The sequence below is a fragment of the Callorhinus ursinus genome, unplaced genomic scaffold (genome assembly GCF_003265705.2).
Source record: "Callorhinus ursinus isolate GAN/ISIS: 27379988/994484 unplaced genomic scaffold, GSC_fseal_2.0 scaffold4, whole genome shotgun sequence".
Taxonomy (NCBI): Eukaryota; Metazoa; Chordata; class Mammalia; order Carnivora; family Otariidae; genus Callorhinus; species Callorhinus ursinus.
Genome location: NW_027397066.1, coordinates 31,096,041 through 31,115,745, shown reverse-complemented (window position 1 = coordinate 31,115,745; position 19,705 = coordinate 31,096,041). Strand labels below are relative to the sequence as shown.

General features: G+C 40.1%; 1 protein-coding gene across 1 annotated transcript in view; it reads right to left on the bottom strand.

Moving 5' to 3' along the window:
* Positions 1-2,773: 2,773 nt before the first annotated feature.
* PGM2 (phosphoglucomutase 2) overlaps positions 2,774-19,705 on the bottom strand; it is a 34,051-nt gene continuing 17,119 nt past the window's right edge. Inside the window, exons 7-14 of the mRNA XM_025887320.2 lie at positions 16,570-16,759; positions 15,733-15,830; positions 14,320-14,500; positions 14,138-14,231; positions 12,366-12,495; positions 11,314-11,503; positions 9,375-9,508; positions 2,774-3,562 (exon numbers count right to left, since the gene is read on the bottom strand). Of these exons, the coding sequence (XP_025743105.1) occupies positions 3,460-3,562; positions 9,375-9,508; positions 11,314-11,503; positions 12,366-12,495; positions 14,138-14,231; positions 14,320-14,500; positions 15,733-15,830; positions 16,570-16,759 (1,120 nt within the window). The 3' untranslated portion in view covers positions 2,774-3,459. The remainder of the gene's footprint in view (positions 3,563-9,374; positions 9,509-11,313; positions 11,504-12,365; positions 12,496-14,137; positions 14,232-14,319; positions 14,501-15,732; positions 15,831-16,569; positions 16,760-19,705) is intronic.

Below are 19,705 nucleotides of genomic sequence, written 5' to 3'. Positions count from 1 at the left end.
AGCCAAGAGTTTCCAATGTCATGAAATAACAACACTTTCCCATGATAGCATGATGATTGAGGTACACTGATGAGATAAACTAAAGGTACTCCCATTTTTTTCTTAAAGAGTAACAGCTGTTATTTCATAGACCACAAAGAAAATACAAAGTTGGCCTGCATTTTCTCCTGCAAGGCAGTCTTTCAGACTAAAAGGGATCTGTTCTTTTGGAACATCAAAAGAAAACGGTTCCAGCTCTCCACGCGAGTAGGACCACCTTCCCCAAGCAGGGGTAGCTCCTAGAAACAGAGGGCGTGGTTGTGGGTGCTCAGTCCTGATCATCCCCCTACTCCCCTGCAAAATATTTCCCAGTACTGCAGACCATGTGGTTCCACCTTGCTTGTCCCTGGTTTCAGCTCACACCCTTCAGGCTGCAAGGACAGGCCAGATATGAACACCAGGCTGCCTACCCCCTCTTTGGTACCAAGTGTTTTTCCCCTGATCTTCAATGTTAGGTCTTGTGATAGGACTAGTTAAGCATTCTGCCAAAGAGAATCGCCAGTGATTTATTGTTGCTGATAATGTCCTTTATGTATTTTCCACATAAGAATGAAATGACCTCAGAGATCATTTAGCAAAATCTTTCAATTTAAAAACTGACAAAATTATCACCTAAAGCTCATGGTCTACATGAGGGGTCACTCTTGGTGTTGTACATTCTATGGATTTGGACAAATGTATACTGACATGTATTCACCATTATAGTATCCTATAGAGTATTTTCACTTTCCTAAAAATCCTCTGTGCTCCACCTATTCACAGCTTTCCGCCCTGCGCCGCTCCCCACCCCCCCCCATCCTTGGCAAACAATGATCTTTTGTCTCCACAGCTTGGGTGATATGTCAATGTAGGTTCATCTGTTATAACAAAGGTACCACTTCTGGTGGGGATGTTGATCATGGGAGAGGCTACTACTGTGGGGGAGCAGGGAGGATATAGGATATTTCTATACCTTCCTCTCATTTTTGCTGTGAGCCTAGAACTGCTCTTAAAAAAAAAAAGGTCTTTTAAAAGAATAACAAAATTGAGACTTTGAGAAGTTAAGTGACTTGACCAAGGTCACAAAGATGGTTCACAGCAGACCATGATTAGAACCCAGGGGTCTTATGTTGCAAGCTTTATGCACCACACACTATGCTACCTGCCATCCCATAAAAACACACAAAAAAATATTCAGTGAGCATACATGGTGTGCTATTTCTTAGAACTACAAGTGATAAACAGAGTTAGGGGATCTCCTCCAGGTCCGACTGAATCACCTGCTCACATGAATGGCAGAAAAGTGCCGGTATGTCCTATAGTTCATATCTGGGGTATGTTTTTAGCAGCCCCCCTCCAAAAAAAAAAAAAAAACCACACACATCCCCCAGCACCTCTATACTTTAGTTGGTGTTGTGCTCTATGCTTGGGAGCCCTTCTCCTTCATCTTCAGCAGCTACTCACCCCCAAAGGCGAAGCAGTCATTCATCTCTCTTCCGTGAGGTTTTCTCTGGGTAGGATGGATCCCTCTCTCATACTTCTGAACCTCAGTACTTTGCAGATAACTCCATTAGAGAATTTGTAAGCATTCCAGTTACTCACTAGCCCTCCAGTTAGACTGTGAGCATCATCACAGCATGGTGGATCACCACCACCTTTCTATTTCCAGTAACAAACTGGGGCATAGTTTATATGCTCCAAAATCTGCAGAGAGGATACAGATCTGACATTTCTTATTTCTAGAGTACACTTTGAGACTAGAAAACATCATAAAACAAAAATACATACAGCTTCTCCAATGAAGCAGCTGACAGAATATATCGAATATTATAGATTTAAGTTCTCTGAAACGGGGGCACCTGGGTGGCTCAGTTGGTTAAGCATCTGCCTTCAGCTCAGGTCATGATCCCAGTGTCCTGGGATCAAGTACCCAGTTGGGCTCCCTGCTCAGCGGGGAGCCTGCTTCTCCCTCTGCCCACCCCCATTCTTGTGCTCGCTCTCGCTCTCCCTCTCTCTCAAATAAATAAAATCTTAAAAAAAAAAAGCGTAACACTTTGGAAGATTCTCTGAAAGGGCACAAGCTATGTATCACTAAGATATAAAAACACTTTTTCCCTTTACTTTAGAAAAATGATTGCCAATGAGATTGTAATTTTTCACTGTTCTGAAACTGCTAGTAACCATCTAGGTTAATAATAGTAACAACAGGCAATCATTTGCTTGAAAAATAGAAAAACCACATAAAATACATAAAGTACATAAAGAACAGTGTGGTCCTGACTCATGGGTACTCAAAGGGAGTCATTTTGGATGGTTTTAAGGCCACTGGTTATGAGGAGGTGAGGAGGCACAGGTTAAATACAAATCTGGAAAAGGAAATCTAATGGTTTTATTTCATTTTATTTTAAAGATTTTATTTATTTATTTATTTGTCAGAGAGAGAGAGAGAGAGCGAACACAAGCAGAGGGAGCAGCAGAAGGAGAGGGAGAAACAGGCTTCCTGCTGAGCAAGGAGCCCAATGCAGGACTTGATCCCAGGATTCTGGGATCACGACCTGAGCCGAAGGCAGACGCCCAAACAACTGAGCGACCCAGGTGTCCCAACCTAATGGTTTTAGATTATAATCACATATGAACAAGGCAAAAAACCCAAATCAGGTATATAGTTAATGTTTATAGTCCTTGCTGCCTCTGTTCCAAAAATTACATGAACTTGTTACCAAAGCAAACAACTGTACAATAAAGTACTTTGCAGTTTCAAATAGTCAATTTTTTAATTCAAGCTTTAAAAAGATAAATGTTAATGCACTGAACAAAGATGGTTAGGCTGTTTTTTCCTAGCATATATACAATGTATAATGATGTATTATTAGAACTAAAAAGTTTTAGGTCAAAAAATGTATCTTTTTAAAGTATCTTTTGGGCCACTTTATAGATTCTTGTAAATTCCTCCACTTTAGGTTCCCTAAACATGAACACGGCATTTGATTTGTTTATATATTTTACCTTAAAACAACTGATAGAATGTAAACATACATATACCTAAAAAGTGGCTATCCTATATAACATGACAGCCCAGAATTTAGGAACTGTATAGGCTTTCTGGCGATTTCAATTATGCATAAAAAGAATCATAGAGGAGACACATTTGTTATTTATTCTAATTAAAGCATATTAATTACAATATGTTATTGTAAAGAAAGTTAGCTATTTTTAAAATTTTCATTTTTGAATTCAGATAATGCCCAGGCTCCACCATTTAATAGGAATGTTGGTTTGTTAGGTTTGTCCATCTTTTCTTTATTCATCTTAAAGGTCAAAAATAGAACCATAAGAAATGTAGGTCTATTAAAAAATATATAAATACTTGTAGCGATTGTTTAAGTCATTTGGTCCTCAAAAACACTGCTTAATTGTAATTATGCCCAAGGCTGGAATATTTTACTCTGCCTTTGGTTGCAGGTTGTACTTTTGTGGCTGGAAAAAATGTTCTTCAATAGCACTGACTAGTTCATTTAGTTCCTTCTTCAGCTGCTCGGGATCACTGAAAAATAAGGGGGAAAATTCCAGATCAGTGGATTATTCCAAAGCATATTTGAAGTTCTCCCCACATTGGTCAAGTAACATTGAAATGCACCCTTAAGAGGAGGGTTAAATCAGACAAAACAGAACCTCAGTGACTGAAGCATGGGAACACATCTGTTGACTTGGACAAAAAAAACCCCATGAGACAATATCCATTCTTTCGCCCAAGGTTTTACTAGGGTCTCTACTATAAACAAATAAGAATTTTTTTATTATTATGTTATGTTAATCAGCATACATTACATCATTAGTTTTTGATGTAGTGTTCCATGATTCATTGTTTGTGTATAACACCCAGTGCTCCATGCAGAATGTGCCCTCTTTAATACCCATCACCAGGCTAACCCATCCCTCCACCCCCCTCCCCTCTAGAACCCTCAGTTTGTTTCTCAGAGTCCATAGTCTCTCATGGTTTGTCTCCCCCTCCGACTCCCCCCCTTCATTCTTCCCCTCCTGCTATCTTCTTTTTTTTTAAATATAATGTATTATTTGTTTCAGAGGTACAGATCTGTGATTCAACAGTCTTACACAATTCACAGCCCTCACCATAGCACATACCCTCCCCAATGTCTATCACCCAGCCACCCCATCCGTCCCACCCCCACCACTCCAGCAACCCTCAGTTTGTTTCCTGAGATTAAGAATTCCTCATATCAGTGAGGTCATATGATACATGTCTTTCTCTGATTGACTTATTTCGCTCAGCATAATACCCTCCAGTTCCATCCACGCCGTTGAAAATGGCAAGATCTCATTCCTTTTGATGGCTGCATAATATTCCATTGTATATATATACCACATCTTCTTTATCCATTCATCTGTCGATGGACATCTTGGCTCTTTCCACAGTTTGGCTATTGTGGACATTGCTGCTATAAACATTGGGGTGCACGTGCCCCTTTGGATCCCTACATTTGTATCTTTGGGGTAAATACCCAGTAGTGCAATTGCTGGATCATATGGTAGCTCTATTTTCAACTTTTTGAGGAACCTCCATACTGTTTTCCAGAGTGGTTGCACCAGCTTGCATTCCCACCAACAGTGTAGGAGGGTTCCCCTTTCTCCACATCCCCGCCAACATCTGTCGTTTCCTGACTTGTTAACTTTAGCCATTCTGACTGGTGTGAGGGGATATCTCATTGAGGTTTTGATTTGGATTTCCCTGATGCCGAGCTAAACAAGAATTTTTTTTAAGGATTTTATTTATTTATTTGAGAGAGAATGAGAGATAGAGAGCACGAGAGGGAAGAGGGTCAGAGGGAGAAGCAGACTCCCTGCCAAGCAGGAAGCCCGATGTGGGACTGGATCCCGGGACTCCAGGATCATGACCTGAGCCGAAGGCAGTCGCTTAACCAACTGAGCCACCCAGGCGCCCAACAGATAAGAATTTTTAAGAAACAGTTTTTTGCTCTAGCATCCCCTAAAAGATCTGCAATGTTTGTACCTAAAAGAGCAAAGAAAACTTTGATGACTTCAGTTGTCATTCGATCCTGCTAAACTTCTACAAATGACATCTCTGTTAAGTTCTTGATCTCCCAGGACAGGAATGTTCCCTATCCCAAACTACTGGAAGCTAAACAGCAGCAGGTCTGCAAGGCCTTCCTAGAAGGTACAGAGAATGGGAGCCTCCTAGTGGGCCTGCTAATCACACACCAGGAACTGAGTCCCCCCACCCCCATTTTTTTATCTTTTTTATTCTAACTCCAGAACAAAAGGGTCATGACTTAAGTATACACAACAATCTAGGGAGCTAGTTTCCTCTAAGGAAATCAAATTTTCAAGCATATGAAAAACATTCATTTAAATGCAAACAACTGGAAGGTAGGAAAAGATAAAACGAATTTGTGTTTAGACAGGCTCCTAGCAGTTCATGTTAGCGTCAGGTTACTAGCGCTGGGTGTTTACTCTTAAGTACTTGAAACCAAAAAGCTGAATTTAAAAAGCTAAATCCTTCAGTTCCAACTTGCATGACTTCATATTGACTGTCTTCAATATATGTAACTTTATTTTAATGAAAAACGAAATTCTTGTAATGAGTTAAGATCATTTTTACATTGTAATCGCTCCCCAGTACAACTAAAACAATCCATTTTATTGCAGGCATTAATTCTGGCTCTTCTACCAGCCCTATGCCCTCGGGTAAGTGGCTTCGCCTCTCCAAGGCCCAGATTTCTCATTTGTAAAATTGGGATAAAGACTTTATTTTCTCAAGAGAGTTGCTGTGTAGATTGAGATAAATTATATAAAGCAATTAGCACAGAACCTGGCCCCAAAACCTCAATAAATGTAGCTATCATTAAAATTATGTTTACCCCCACTGGTGACATATAAAGTATGCTTCATAAATACATATGAATCACATGGGTCGTTATTTCCTTTTCCATAAATGTGTTTTGAAGACAATACTTCTCAGGAAGGCACATACCTAATACTTACTGTTTGTTTTTTTTTAACAATATGCCTAAAGTGAATATACAAATATAAACATATAAACATATATATCTTCTACTGGTTTTGTTTGTTAGAACCTTGCTTGATAATAATTGGTATCTAAACCCTGAGATAGTAACAGAATGTCCTTGTTCTTGGGAATTGTGTATTGAGGTTTGCAACTTATTTTCAGGTGGCTCAGGGAAAAAAACAAACAAAATCAAACCTGCATATACAATACATGGTGAGCAAATATTGCAAATGTTAGCAATTGCTGAGTCTAGGTTAAAGTGGGCTAACTATGGCTGGCAGCTTGCTGACAGCCCATTTTTGTAAATAAAGATTTACTGGAATATAGTCACACCTATTCCTTTATGTGTAAGACTTCTTTCTGCTTTTGAGCAATAGCAGAGGGGAGTAGTGTGACCATATGGCTTGCAAATTCTAAAATGTTTACTATCTGGCTCTTTACACAAAAAGTTCTGTCAAATAAATAAATAAAATCTTAAAAAAAAAAAAAAGTTCGCCAACCCTTGGTCTAAGTGAAAGGTATGTGGGTATTCACTGAAATTTTCTAAAATACAAAGTTGGACAAAAGACATCTACTGATTTGATTCCCATCTTTTTAAAAGCAGGACTTAGGGAGCCTGGGTGGCTCAGTTGGTTAAGCGGCTGCCTTCGGCTCAGGTCATGATCCTGGAGTCCCTGGATCGAGTCCCGCATCGGGCTCCCTGCTCAGCAGGGAGTCTGCTTCTCCCTCTGACCCTCCCCCCTCTCATGTGCTCTCTCTCTCTCTCTCTCTCTCAAATAGATAAATAAAATCTTAAAAAAAAAATAAAAGCAGGACTTAAATTTGAAAAGGATTTTCTGTTCTAAAGGATAAGTGGGTCATGGAATTCTATGAAAAAATGAAATTGATGATATAAAATATACAAAATATTAAAGTGATCAGAAAATAAGGAAACTTAGCCGTGGCTTTATTGCTGTTTTATGTTAGGTATGCTGGTGACCTGACAGCATATCTGTGGACTGGCCTAGTGCCCAATGTCCCAATTAATAAATTGGAGCAGCATTTTGATGAATATAATAAAAGGACAATTTTTCAAAATATTTTCAGGAATTTGTAAACTAATATTTGAAGTTAAAGCCACCCAATAATCCATGTGACTACTATAAAATACCAGATCCTCAAACATTAAATAGTATTGTTATTATAAAGTTTCTGAATTATTATATTTTCACAGAGTAATGACAAGGAAGGGACAAATATAGAGAGAAAATGGATCTTTAAGTTGGACTATTGTTCCTTTGTTTTCTTTTTTTTTTTTTAAAGATTTTATTTATTTATTTGACAGAGAGAGAGAGTTAGCCAGAGCAGGAACACAAGCGGGAGAGTGGGAGAGGGAGAAGCAGGCTTCCCGCTGAGCAGGGAGCCCAATGCGGGGCTCGATCCCAGGACCCTGGGATCATGACCTGAGCCGAAGGCAGACGCTTAATGACTGAGCCACGCAGGCGCCCCGCTCCTTTGTTTTCCAAAGAAAGAGGGATATATGAAAACATTAAGTGAGAATGACTTACAAAGAAACGTCTATGGAAAACCCCATTCTCAAGAGTAGCAAATAGCTTAATATGTAACACACATAGAAACACTGATACTTGCAAATATTACAATAAAATCTTGGTAATCCAGAATGCTTAGAAAATGAGCTGTTTTATGTGTTTGTTCAAGTTGCTTACCAGCTGAGTTTTTGCCCTTGCAGCACAAAAAGATTTTGAATGGGACTCTGTAGCAAAATATAGGACACAGTCTATGGCTTCTTAGATATATTTGACTGTTGTGATATTTAAAAGCCATAAACATGACTTTTACTGTTGGACTGGAGCTCTTATTCAGAAGAAGTATCAGGGCCCATGTGGATGTGGTACTCTATCTCCCTTACGATAAAGCCGTGAACATTCTGAGTTCCTGTGTCCATGTTTCCTAGTTTTGTTTTTAGTATTTTTTCCCTTGCTATCAGCAGTCCTTTCTTCCTGCCCAGGGAATGTCTAACCCTCACAATTCTGTCCCAGCCTCTCTAATTTGCTACATTTAATATGCTACTGGCTGGCCAATTGAAGATGCTCAGAAAATTTCGTCTTTTATTTCCACATAATGCAAATTTGATTCCCAAGACCAAAACTACTCTTCAACGCAAAGCTTTGATGTGTAAATGTCCTAACAACTGCTTAGACCCATCTTGCCCACTACAGTATTGAATGCTGGAAATGTGGTTAGTGCGACTGGGCCCAGGAACTGAGCTGTTAATGTCATTTAAGCTTAATTAATTGAAATTCAAAATTAAGAACTTACATTTCACTGTTACTGGAAAATTTAAGTATGTTTCAACAATTTGGGTATCAAAATCTACTTTTTCAACTGTAAATTTTATGAAATGGTAATACATTTGTCCTTTCGACAGCATGGGGGTTCAGGAGTTAGCAACCCTTCATGCAGTCAAAAATCTATATGTAACTCTTGACTCCCAAAAAGTTAGCTATTAATATCCTTCTGTTGACCAGAAACCCTACCGAAACATAGTCAACTGACAGGATGCCTGGGTGGCTCAGTCAGTTAAGTGTCTGCGTTTGGCTCGGGTCATGATCTCAGGGTCCTGTGATGGAGCCCCATGTTGGGCTCCCAGCTCAGCAGGGAGTCTGCATCTCCCTCTCCCTCCCTCTGCCTCTCCCCCTGCTTGTGCTCTGTCTCTCTCTCAAATGAATAAATAAAATCTTTAAAATATATAAAAAAAATAAAGTTTAAGATGTTTTAGTACTGCAAAGTGAACTCAAACCCTTTACCAAGGTCACAACAACACGACCCTGAAGCTACCAAACCATCAGCTCTTTGGTGGCAAGGACCCTCACTGCTACGGCACTTTCTCCTCTCCAGAACCCAGCACAGACCTATGCACGATAGGTGCTCGAAGATATCTGTTCAGTGCATGTGCAATGGATTTTAATTTATTGTATCAGAGACAGGTGACTCTGGAAAGGAGAACTCATTGGTGCTAGTCTCAAATAAAGGTACTAGAAAAAGGAAACTGTGTTACTATTACTGAAATTCAGAATGAAATTTTTCCCTACAAAGAGAGGTGGGACAGAAAGAAGTATGTAGAAATCAGCTCTCCTGTCCCTGGATGCTTCCAACAGCTGTTAATGTCACAAAATTGCTGCAGGTTCTGAAATAACATTCCTAATTAAAGTACATACTGGAAAGACAAAATGTTATACTTGGCATTTGCACAGAACCGATTAGGAATTTTAGGGAATAATCATCACAGGTGCTGCCATCTGTATCATACCTATTTCCAGGGGGGGCACACAGTTCTGAATAGTACTTGATTTTGGGCTCGGTCCCACTGGTCCGCATGGTGGCCACGCCCCCGTTAGCAAAGGTAAAGGTGATCATTTGGCTGCTTTTGCTAGTTGGGAGAACCTGAAAAAGACCCATATCAAAGCACATCACTAAAATTTTAGAAGAAAAGTTTAGCAAAAAATTCCCGAAATCTTCCCATAGAGAAAAAAACAAGCTGCATGGAAAGGACTGAATAAGTGGCATCAACATCCCTTTAAGTGGCACACAGTAGGCCTCAGCTAGTTCCTGACAGAATGAAATATCAGACCCTCAACAGCAGTCCTGGAAACTAAGCAATAATGGAGCATTGCTTTCAAAAGTGCGAGTCAATCAAGCATGAGTGTAGAGTGAGATATTTTCAGACTTAAATGCCTCCAAAAATCGACCTCCTATTCACTTTTTTTTAGGAAGCTACTAGAGGAGGTGATGTAGGAAAGTAAATATAGTAAGAGGAAGTCATGGGGTCCAGGAGCCAAGGATGCACCCCATAAGTGGTGAAGGGCGTTCCCAGGATGACATGTGTGCACCCAACACAGAGAGGAGCTGGCCCTGCCTAGATGGGGGACCAGAAGGGAGGCCAGTGGAAACAAAAGAGAACAGATAAAATTGCATTGGACCATGTGGAAAACCCTACTGAGAGGCATCCGAAGGAAGGTGGGAAGACTGGAGATCGTTACATAAAAATCCAAGAAAATGAAAGAACAGAACAACCGTTAATTATAGAAAAGATAATTATACAATTTGGGGGAACCTAATCAAAGTACACTACTTAGCTAAGCGGGAAACAATAGTTACTAGTCCTAATAATGCAAACACAGGATCTAAATTCACCAAGCATTGTGGCAGAGGTGTTTGTGAAGACAAGGGGAGAAGGGGAAACAGTGAACAGAAGAAATGTCAGATTTCAACCCTTATCTTCATAATAAAAAAGTAACAAAAGCCAACACTGAGAAGCCCAAGCAACACCACATAAGCAGGTTATTTGCAATTTGGTGGTAAAATGCCAGGCGAGACGACTCAGAGGGAAGGGGGTTGTCTTGACATGGCAAAGAGATGGTGGGGGTTGGGCTGCCATATTCCATTGTGACGCTTTCAAAAATATTTCTCTTTTTAAAAATATATTGTGTGCAGACAAAATTTTACAAAAAAAAATAAAAAGGAAATATCAAGGATGTCTAATATCTCATAAGAATAGTCTTACTCTTCTTCCCCAACGCCCTGCCATTAGTTAGCAATACTCTTCTGCCCTATTTGAGCCTTCTTTTGACTCCAGTGGAGGATCCACGTGATGTGAAGAATGCAAACTCACGCTTTACAGCTAACAGTGCCTGGACATTCAGGGAATAGAGTAAAACGAACTAGGAAGCAAACAGTGTTTCTCCAAGTGTGTACCAGTAACATCAGCATCAGCAGGGATCTTGATACAAATGCAGATTTTGGCCCCCACCCCAGATCTACTCATTCAGAAACACCATGGCAGGCTGCCATACTTGATGTATTGAGCAGGTGCCCAGACAGAAGAAAACCCGGATCTGGAGGCAGAAGACCCAGAGGTGACCACAACCATCACCAACTAGCTGCGCAACCACAGGCAGGTCCTACACTTCTGAGCGTTGATTTCCTGTGTGTTACATGGTGACATTGGTTTAGATGACTAGTGACGATCCTTGTAGTTCTAGCCCATGATTTTTAACTTTCTGTTTATTTCGATAGCGTATTTATAGTAATGCCGGAATGCCTAAAATCAGCTTCAATTAATTCCATGATTAAATAAGTTAAGCTATTCAGTATATGTGCTGCCGAAGCGAGCACTAAGTTAAGCTATTCAAAGTACAATAGAAGGTAAATACAGAAGAGTTTAGTTGATAAAAGATAGTATTACTTACAGCTTTTTTATCAGGTTGGCTATCATCATAGCCAGTTGTAAGATCCCTAATGCCAGAAATTTCAAATCTGCCACAAGTTTTTGGATAATTATTCTTCCCATCATAGTTTCTAAGGTTTTCAAATAATTTCTTAATGGTGCCTTGATCATGGCAGATAAAATATGAAGCTTTGGTAATATGGTAACCATATCTATCAAAACAAATATAAATAATTAAATAAGTAATATACAGCATGGGGATTTTGTAATTAATATTGTACTATATATTTGCAAGTTGCTAAGTGCATAGATCTTAAAAGTTCTCATCACAAGAAGAAATATTTGTAATTATGTGTGGTATGGATGTTAACTTGACTTACTGCGATGATCGATTTGTAATATATACAAATATCGAATCATTGCGTTGAATACCTAAAATTAATGTCAATTACATCTCAGTAGAAAAAATACAAATATGCAAAATAAGGAACAAATAATCCCATGGGATGGACACAGAACATACACAGAACATGTATCAACCAGTTTTAAACTAAATGAAACAAAAGTAATGATGACTAGCTACAAACGAATAATTTAGCATAAAAAAGAGGTACAACGATTGACCCCAGGGATTGCCAAACTGCTGCCCGGCCTTCGGCCTGTATCTGGGGGTAAAAGTTCCATTGCACGGCAGCCACACCCCACCCATTCCCGTACATACTGCCCATGGCTGGTTCTCACTATAAAGGCGGTCTTGACTAATGCCTCTAAAAACTCAACAGATGGTTCATGAACACCTTTGATCTTTTCCTACATCAGACACTTAAAATCACCTTCTTCAAATAGCTATTTCTGCAACTGATGTTCTCATTTGTTAGGGATTAACGCAGTCATGAATGATAATTAGTATCAAACAGCTAAGCATCAAAAGAAAAAGGGATCCTTTCCTTAGTTTTCAGAAGAAAGAATCCACATCCAAAGAGCGTTAGAAAGAATACTAGTGTCTGACACATAAAAACATAATAAAACATTGAAAACTATTACTTCAATTAAACAGAGTTAATAGAAACTTACTCAACATAGATGGCCTTTAGCTGCTGAGACAAAGACAGATTCTTGGTTGCTAGAAAGCTAGCCAACTCTGCGCTGATGACCGCGGCGCTGACTCCGTCCTTGTCCAGGACAAAAGGGCAGCACATGTATCCTGCAGAAACATGTGTCATGTGTACACCCTTAGGACTGGGCTCCTTTACACTACACACGCACATTATCTCCACGCAACTTGCCCATCGCCTAAGAGGCTGTACAGTATGAATATGTGAATGCTTCTCATTTACCACCTTTATATTCAAGAATCCAGCTCAATGCTTAAGCGCAAGGCCGGCCTTCAAGATGTCCTAGTTGAATAACCTATAAGGAGACTGTCCCTCCTAGACAAACCGTTCATTCCCTACGTCCGGCCAAGACCCCTCCCGCTCACACAGAATGGTTTCCAGATGTTCTCATCAATGCTTATTCTGTCTTCTCTGAATTCCAACAGTTCTGGTGAGTCCGTCCTTCACCTTGACACTAGCCGATACTCGTCTGTGTGGTTACTAACAGGATCTACGCAAACTGCTCTAGGCTAAGGTCAGTGTCATCTGTTTCTCTGAGTCATTATGTGATTGATATGCAATAAATAGTTGATAAACAAATGTAAGGAAAAAATTTTAACAAAAAGCTATAAAAAGATAAGACTGCCAATTGTAATGAAAAGGAAAAAGCTGCGCTATTACACACTTCCTTTGATTAATTAGTTAAATGATATGCGGGAGCATCTGTGCTGCAGGAAATACAGATGAATCTTTTTTTAAAAAAAAAGATTTGTTTAGGGCACCTGGGTGGCTCAGTCGTTAAGCGTCTGCCTTTGGCTCAAGTCATGGTCCCCGGGTCCTGGGATCGAGCCCTGCAGAGCCCACTTCTCCCTCTCCCACTCCCCCAGCTTGTGTTCCCTCTCTCGCTGTGTCTCTGTCAAATAAATAAATAAAATCTTTAAAAAAAATAAAATAAAAAAATTTATTTATTTGAGAGAGGGAGAGACAGAGAGACAGAGTGGGGGCAGGGCAGAGGGAAAGAATCTCAAGCAGACTCCCCACTGAGCAGGAAGCCCAACTCGGGGCTCGATCCCAGGACCCTGAGCTCATGACCTGAACTGAAACCAAGAGTCAGACACTTAACCGCTGAGCCACCCAGGCACCCCCAGATGAGTCTTCTTATATAACATACAATAGCTTTTACAAAACAAACAGCTTAAAAAATCCCCCACACAAACATCTGAATTTCAAGTTTTTCTACCTAGCTCCCCTTTCTCCTCACCTATGCTGACAATTTAAAACAAATGTTTCTCAGTCATTCTGGCTGGACTTGGGGCTGTCCTTTCAGGTGACAGTCACTTTGATGAAAGCCCCACAACCAAGTCCTCTCCTTTCCTCTGGACAGACTTCTGCCAAGCACTTTTGGAAGAGGAGTGAACCATATCAGACACGGAGATCAACACTGCAGTTGAGGGAATACCATCACTCCCCAAAATATGTGGGGTCCTGAGCTCCAACCACCCAAGTGCAGAACATCACTGTTTTCATCCAGGGAAAGGACTCACTTTCTTATATTAATGGCTTGGTTATTTGTGAGATATTTTTTAGCTGAAAGAAAATCCGAGAAGCCAATTTTAGGGTAGGACGGTCCAACACTCTTTGAGCGCCGGTGTACTCCTGGTCTTCTGTTACTTTTCTGAACCCCAATCCAAATTCCATTTATTTGTACTCTATATATTAGCTAATGCTACAATCACCATTATCACTTCTTACCAATAGCTTCTTCGAAGGCAAATAAGACATTCTTCCCCTGGTCTATTAGCTGTTTGGCTCGGTTTCCCATCCACTTAAAGCCAGTAAGTGTCTCCTAAAGGGGTAACCCAGAAGAGAAAGAAATGCCTTAGAACTGGTACAGAGCCAAAGAAATTTGAGAGGAAGTCCCAGAAACACATTACCTCAAAGTGAAAGCCCTCCTTTAAGGCAATGGCTCGTAAGATTTTGGAGGAGACGGTGCTCGACAACATGTATAAGTCTTTGAGGGCACTGTGATCTTGGTTCTTTTCTTTCCAAGAAGTAAAAAGCCACCAGCCCAAGAGGGCCCCCAACTCGTTGCCTGAAAACACTCTCCATTCACCACTGAAAGAAAAAACAACCAGTGCATTGCTGTGATCTTAAGAGAGATGCCAGAAGTCACTGGGACAGGACAATTAAGCCAAACAGGCTCAGAGTGGTTTCTGCAAGTGCTCTTGTCTTTCTTGTTTAAAGAACTGGTTGGAAACGTGACTGTCACTTCACAAACATCTAAGCAGCTACTCTGTCTCAACTGGTTTGCTCAAACCTCCCAACTCTGAAGAGCGAGGATACACAACGCTTTTATTTGTCTTTGGCAAAAGCTTTGGTTTTAAAGATGATAGAAATATGCTGGCAAGATCCCACCTCAGGATAATAGTCTGTGTATCTCAATTTTCGGTCTGGTCAGTATTGAGGATTCTGGGAGGGCAACAGTCTAGCATGCCTCAAGAGCAAGTTCATACTAAAATGATCAGGACACCAGAAAACAGATGTGGGACTTATTCTCTTTTCCATAGTCCACGTAGCTAGAAGTACATTTCGTGTTTCAACAGGTATCATCCTGGCTGAACTTTCTAGAAAGTGATTAGAATTGAATCTGTTTGATCATAGACTGAAACCCTAATCCTTAGGGGCGCCTGGGTGACTCAGTAGGTTAAGCTTTCGACTCTTGATTTAGGCTCAGATCATGACCTCTCCCTCATTCTAAAAAAAGTTTAAATAAATAAATTAAACCCCCAACCCTTTGGCAGCACCCCACTACTCCCCAAACATCACATGTGCTGCTTGACACCCAAAACTGCTTGGACCCTGCCTGCCTTTCATCTTTTCTCTCCACTTATGTCTTTAATTCTGGACAAACTCTATGGTCAAACTTGTCTTAAACACTGGGTACCCAACTGGGGTTGGTACCTCTCTGGTCTGCTCAACCTAAATTCAACATTTCCTTGAAGGTCCAGCTCCTTTGCCAAACCCTTTAGCAAATACTACACTGTAAAGCCAACTCCAAACAAAGGACTTGCTGGCATTAGGAACTGAATCATTAATTATAATAAAATCAATGATGAAATGAACGAAGATAAATAGTACTTTCAATTCCAAGTACATCCTAGGCTGGTTTACTCGGCATGATGCTGGCCCCAGAACAGCATTTTGCTGTATGTTAGAGGTTCAGTGACAATTTGTATAATAAATGGTAAACAGTTCCAAATAGGTCCAGTCTCCCCAAGAACATTTTACTGCTGAAGATGTCACCCTGTTATGTTTTCTATTAGACAGGTAATCAAAATCAATTGTACCTGTCTTGCTTTTCTGCCACAGCAAGTCTATCAGCATCCGGATCATTTGCTAAAACGATTTTGGCCTTGGTTTTGTCAGCCAAGGCAAAAGATAAAGTCTGAAAAAGAGTAGGAAAATATAAGATTACTTCAATCAAGAACCGGGCACATTGCAGTCTTTAAAAACATTCAGTTCTTTAAGAACTAAAATAACTTTCCCCAAATGAAGGCAGAATTTTATTTCTGGAGCTCGTCTTGGCTGGTCACCTATTACTTCCTAAGCCAGAGGTCAGGTAATGGGAACATCAACACATGACCCACACCTGCCCATGGGATTCACCCCACATCTGATAGCGTGTATGTGGCTGGACCGGTATTTCTAGGCCTTGCCAAGTGATCAACCTCAAAAACAAACCAAAATAAATGGACTCTCTGAATATGGTTGCTACCCTAACCTTTAAAAAGGTTGAAGGAACTATAATTTAAATGGCATTACTTCATATTAGAAAAATTAGGGAATAAAAATTAAGGAATAAAAAAATTAAGGAATAAAAATCATGTGATGAATATTCTATTACTGTCCCCTTTTCACATTTAGAAAGCACAGTAAACTCCAATTTAAATTTAATTCAATTCAATTTAAAATATGATGTTGATTTCAGCTCTTACATCCTGATGCTAAGATATGTATTTTGAAGGTTCCTGTCAGAAATGGATGACTAACACATATAAATATTTCTCATGATGAAGCTGGGTTTTTTTGTTCAGCACAATGAAAACACATAAAAAGTTATTTTACTTGACAGTAAGAATTTTGGATATAACAGGTAAGTTTCAGAACAAAAAAGATTAGGTTACCAAGACACCTTTACCCTCCTCAGGATTCGGGTATTTCACTGTTGGGAACTCAGGATCGGGATCTTTCTGTTCGGGAACTGCCTCAGGAGGAGCAAAGCCAAAAGCCTTGAAAGCCGACTGCACAAACTCATGACCCACGCCATGGACAGAGGTGTGCACAAACTTCAACTTCGTCTCCCTGTTCACACTCCTGGGATTAAACATGCCATGGAAAAGGGTAAAATATAGATGAAAGGTGCTAGTATGGCTTGCAAAACTATAAGCTCTTTTATCAAGGAACCAGATTCCTAAGAAAGTAAGAGATCAATGTATTAAGAAGGTACAAGACAACCGACTGTCTTTCTAATTCCATTTAAAAAAAGAAGCAAAACTTACCCACTCTTTCCCAAATATATACTCTACCCCCAACATATTGAAGTTTTAAATTTTACTCTCTAGTTATTTTCAGTAAATCTGATGACTTTTAGAGTTTGTTTCATGAGACAGCTTTCACACCTAGAGTGGGACTCAAGAAAGAACTTGGGGCTCAGGTTCCAGAAGAGACTCACAGCTGCCCGAGGGTGCCAGCCCATGGCAACGCCAGCACCCCGGCTCCTAATACTCTCTACTAGCTTCAGAATGATTTTCAAAATGTCTCTTTTTACAAAATGGGATGGAACACCTTAAACATAGATGTATAAAATTTTTTTCTTTGTCAGGTAACAATCCTGTTTGTCAAATTACCCGGGGTCAGGGAATTACAACAGAATAACAATAAATATCCAAAGTAAAAGTTATAGAAAGGTAAAAATAAGACTTAGAAAATTTCCAGGGATGCCTAGGAGGCTCAGTTGGTTAAGCATCTGCCTTCAGCTCAGGTCATGATCCCAGAGTCTTGGGATCGAGCCCCACATCGGGCTCCCTGCTCAGTGTGGCGTCTGCTTCTCCCTCTGTCCTTCCCCTCTGCTTGTGGTCTCTGCCTCTCTCACTCTCTCTCCCTCAAATAAATAAAATCTTTAAAAAAAAGAAAAATTCCAGAGTTCTAACTGCTAGAATCTTAGGTTATTGTCCTAACCTAACCCATTTCTGGGTTAGTGAATAAATGCACAAGGTCTTCTCTTAAAATAGGAAATAACGTGCATCTGGAAAAATAAATATGCAAGACTAAGGGAGAGCAAATCTGGAAAAAAATTGCTCAGATATTAAAGTGAAGTATAAAGCTATCATAATTAGAATGGTTTAGGACTAGATTAAAAAGGCAATTAAAGGAACAGAATAGAGAGAAGTTGATCAAGTTTGAAATGGGAAATATATGTGAAAAGCAGTAATGGCTTCATGGTTAACATGCTTTGAAGACAGACCCTGAATTTAAAGCCTGGAGTTCTGCCACTTACAAGCTGTGTGACTGTTGGTTATTTACTCAACCTCTCCGTGTCACAACTTTCTCATCTATAAAATGGTAATACACCAGAACCTGCCCTCAGCATTACTGTGAGGATTAAAATGAGATTAAATTAATCAGTAAAAGTAAAGGCCTATAGAAGCTATCTATATAAGCACTCAATCTGTGTTGGGAATTATTTGATAAAGTGATATTTCCAATTAGTCAAAAAAGGTAGATTCTCCAATTTAATGTGTTGGTGTAACTGCAAAACTTAAAAAAAAAAAAACCCAAACCAATCTGCTTTCCTATTTCATGTCTCACACAGAATTAAAAATCACTAATGACTGAAAAGATTTAAGCATTATAAAATGTTAAGTACACAAGTGCTAGAAAAAAACAAAGAGTCGGGACTTTTTAAAAAAATAATCTTAGTGTACAGAAAGTCTTAGTACGACACAAAACTCAGAGCTCATAAATTAAAAGACTGATAGACATTACCTAATTTTTATGAGTTCATCAAAAAGTTTCAACAAAAGTCCAAAGGTAATAACAACAGAAGGGAAAACAGTATTTGAACTAAATGAAGACAAGTTTTCTATACGAGCAAAGAGGTTTCACAAATGCAAAAAATGAATACATACATAGAAAAATATAGGTAAAATAAATATGAAAAAATAGTTTATTCATACTTAAAGAGTCCAAATAAAGTAAGATATTACTTTCATCTGGCAAAATAAGAAATTTGATAATCCTCAGTAGGGGTAAGATGTGTGGATCACATATTGTTATGATACACTTGAGATATGACATCATTGTGTTTGATATGGTTGTGATTCTGTTGGTGGGACCGTCAACCGGTATAACGTGTTTGGAGAGCAATTTATTAGTCATGGCCAACTCTGTCAATGCATGCACGATGCTGCTACCAGAACTGCAGCCTAGTACTTAACGCACGCACACGCACACAAGTACTCATGCAGCGATCGTGTTGCCACCAGTGCTCCATGGAGGAGGGAGCAAGTCCAAACCCTTGCCTCCGTGAAATCCAATCAGAGGGACGGAAGGAAGGTGCACAGATGTGTTTTGTTTGGTGTGTACACCGTTTACAAAATGGGCCCGATATTTAAAAATGAGGAGATTTCACATAGAAAATGTAGGTTTCTCAATTCTCTCAGGAAGAAAAAATCAGACCCTCTGGCAACTCTGGACCTCCATTGGCACGTGGTAACACCCAGCAAGGATGGCCACTCCCGCCAGAGGCAACTGGGGTCCACGCTCTACCAGGGAGCCTCCGTTCCCCATGGTCCCACAAATACAATATTAGAGACAACCGAGAAATTGTGCCTCTTTAAAATCAGTGGTTTCTTCCTGGAGGGACAATCAAGAGTGGTGGACCCCACAGCATGGTACAGCAGAACAACACTGTTACTGGGCTTGTCTGCTTCTTACCTAACTGTACATCCTGAGTCTGCGTCCCTGGGTTACATACACGGTCACTGCCACTTACCTAACTGTACGTCCTGAGTCTGCGTCCCTGGGTTACATACGCGGTCACTGCCACTTACCTAACTGTACGTCCCGAGTCTGCGTCCCTGGGTTACATACGCGGTCACTGCCACTTACCTAAATGTACGTCCTGAGTCTGCGTCCCTGGGTTACATACGCGGTCAGTCACTTACCTAACTGTACATCCCGAGTCTGCGTCCCTGGGTTACATACGCGGTCACTGCCACTTACCTAACTGTACGTCCTGAGTCTGCGTCCCTCGGTTAC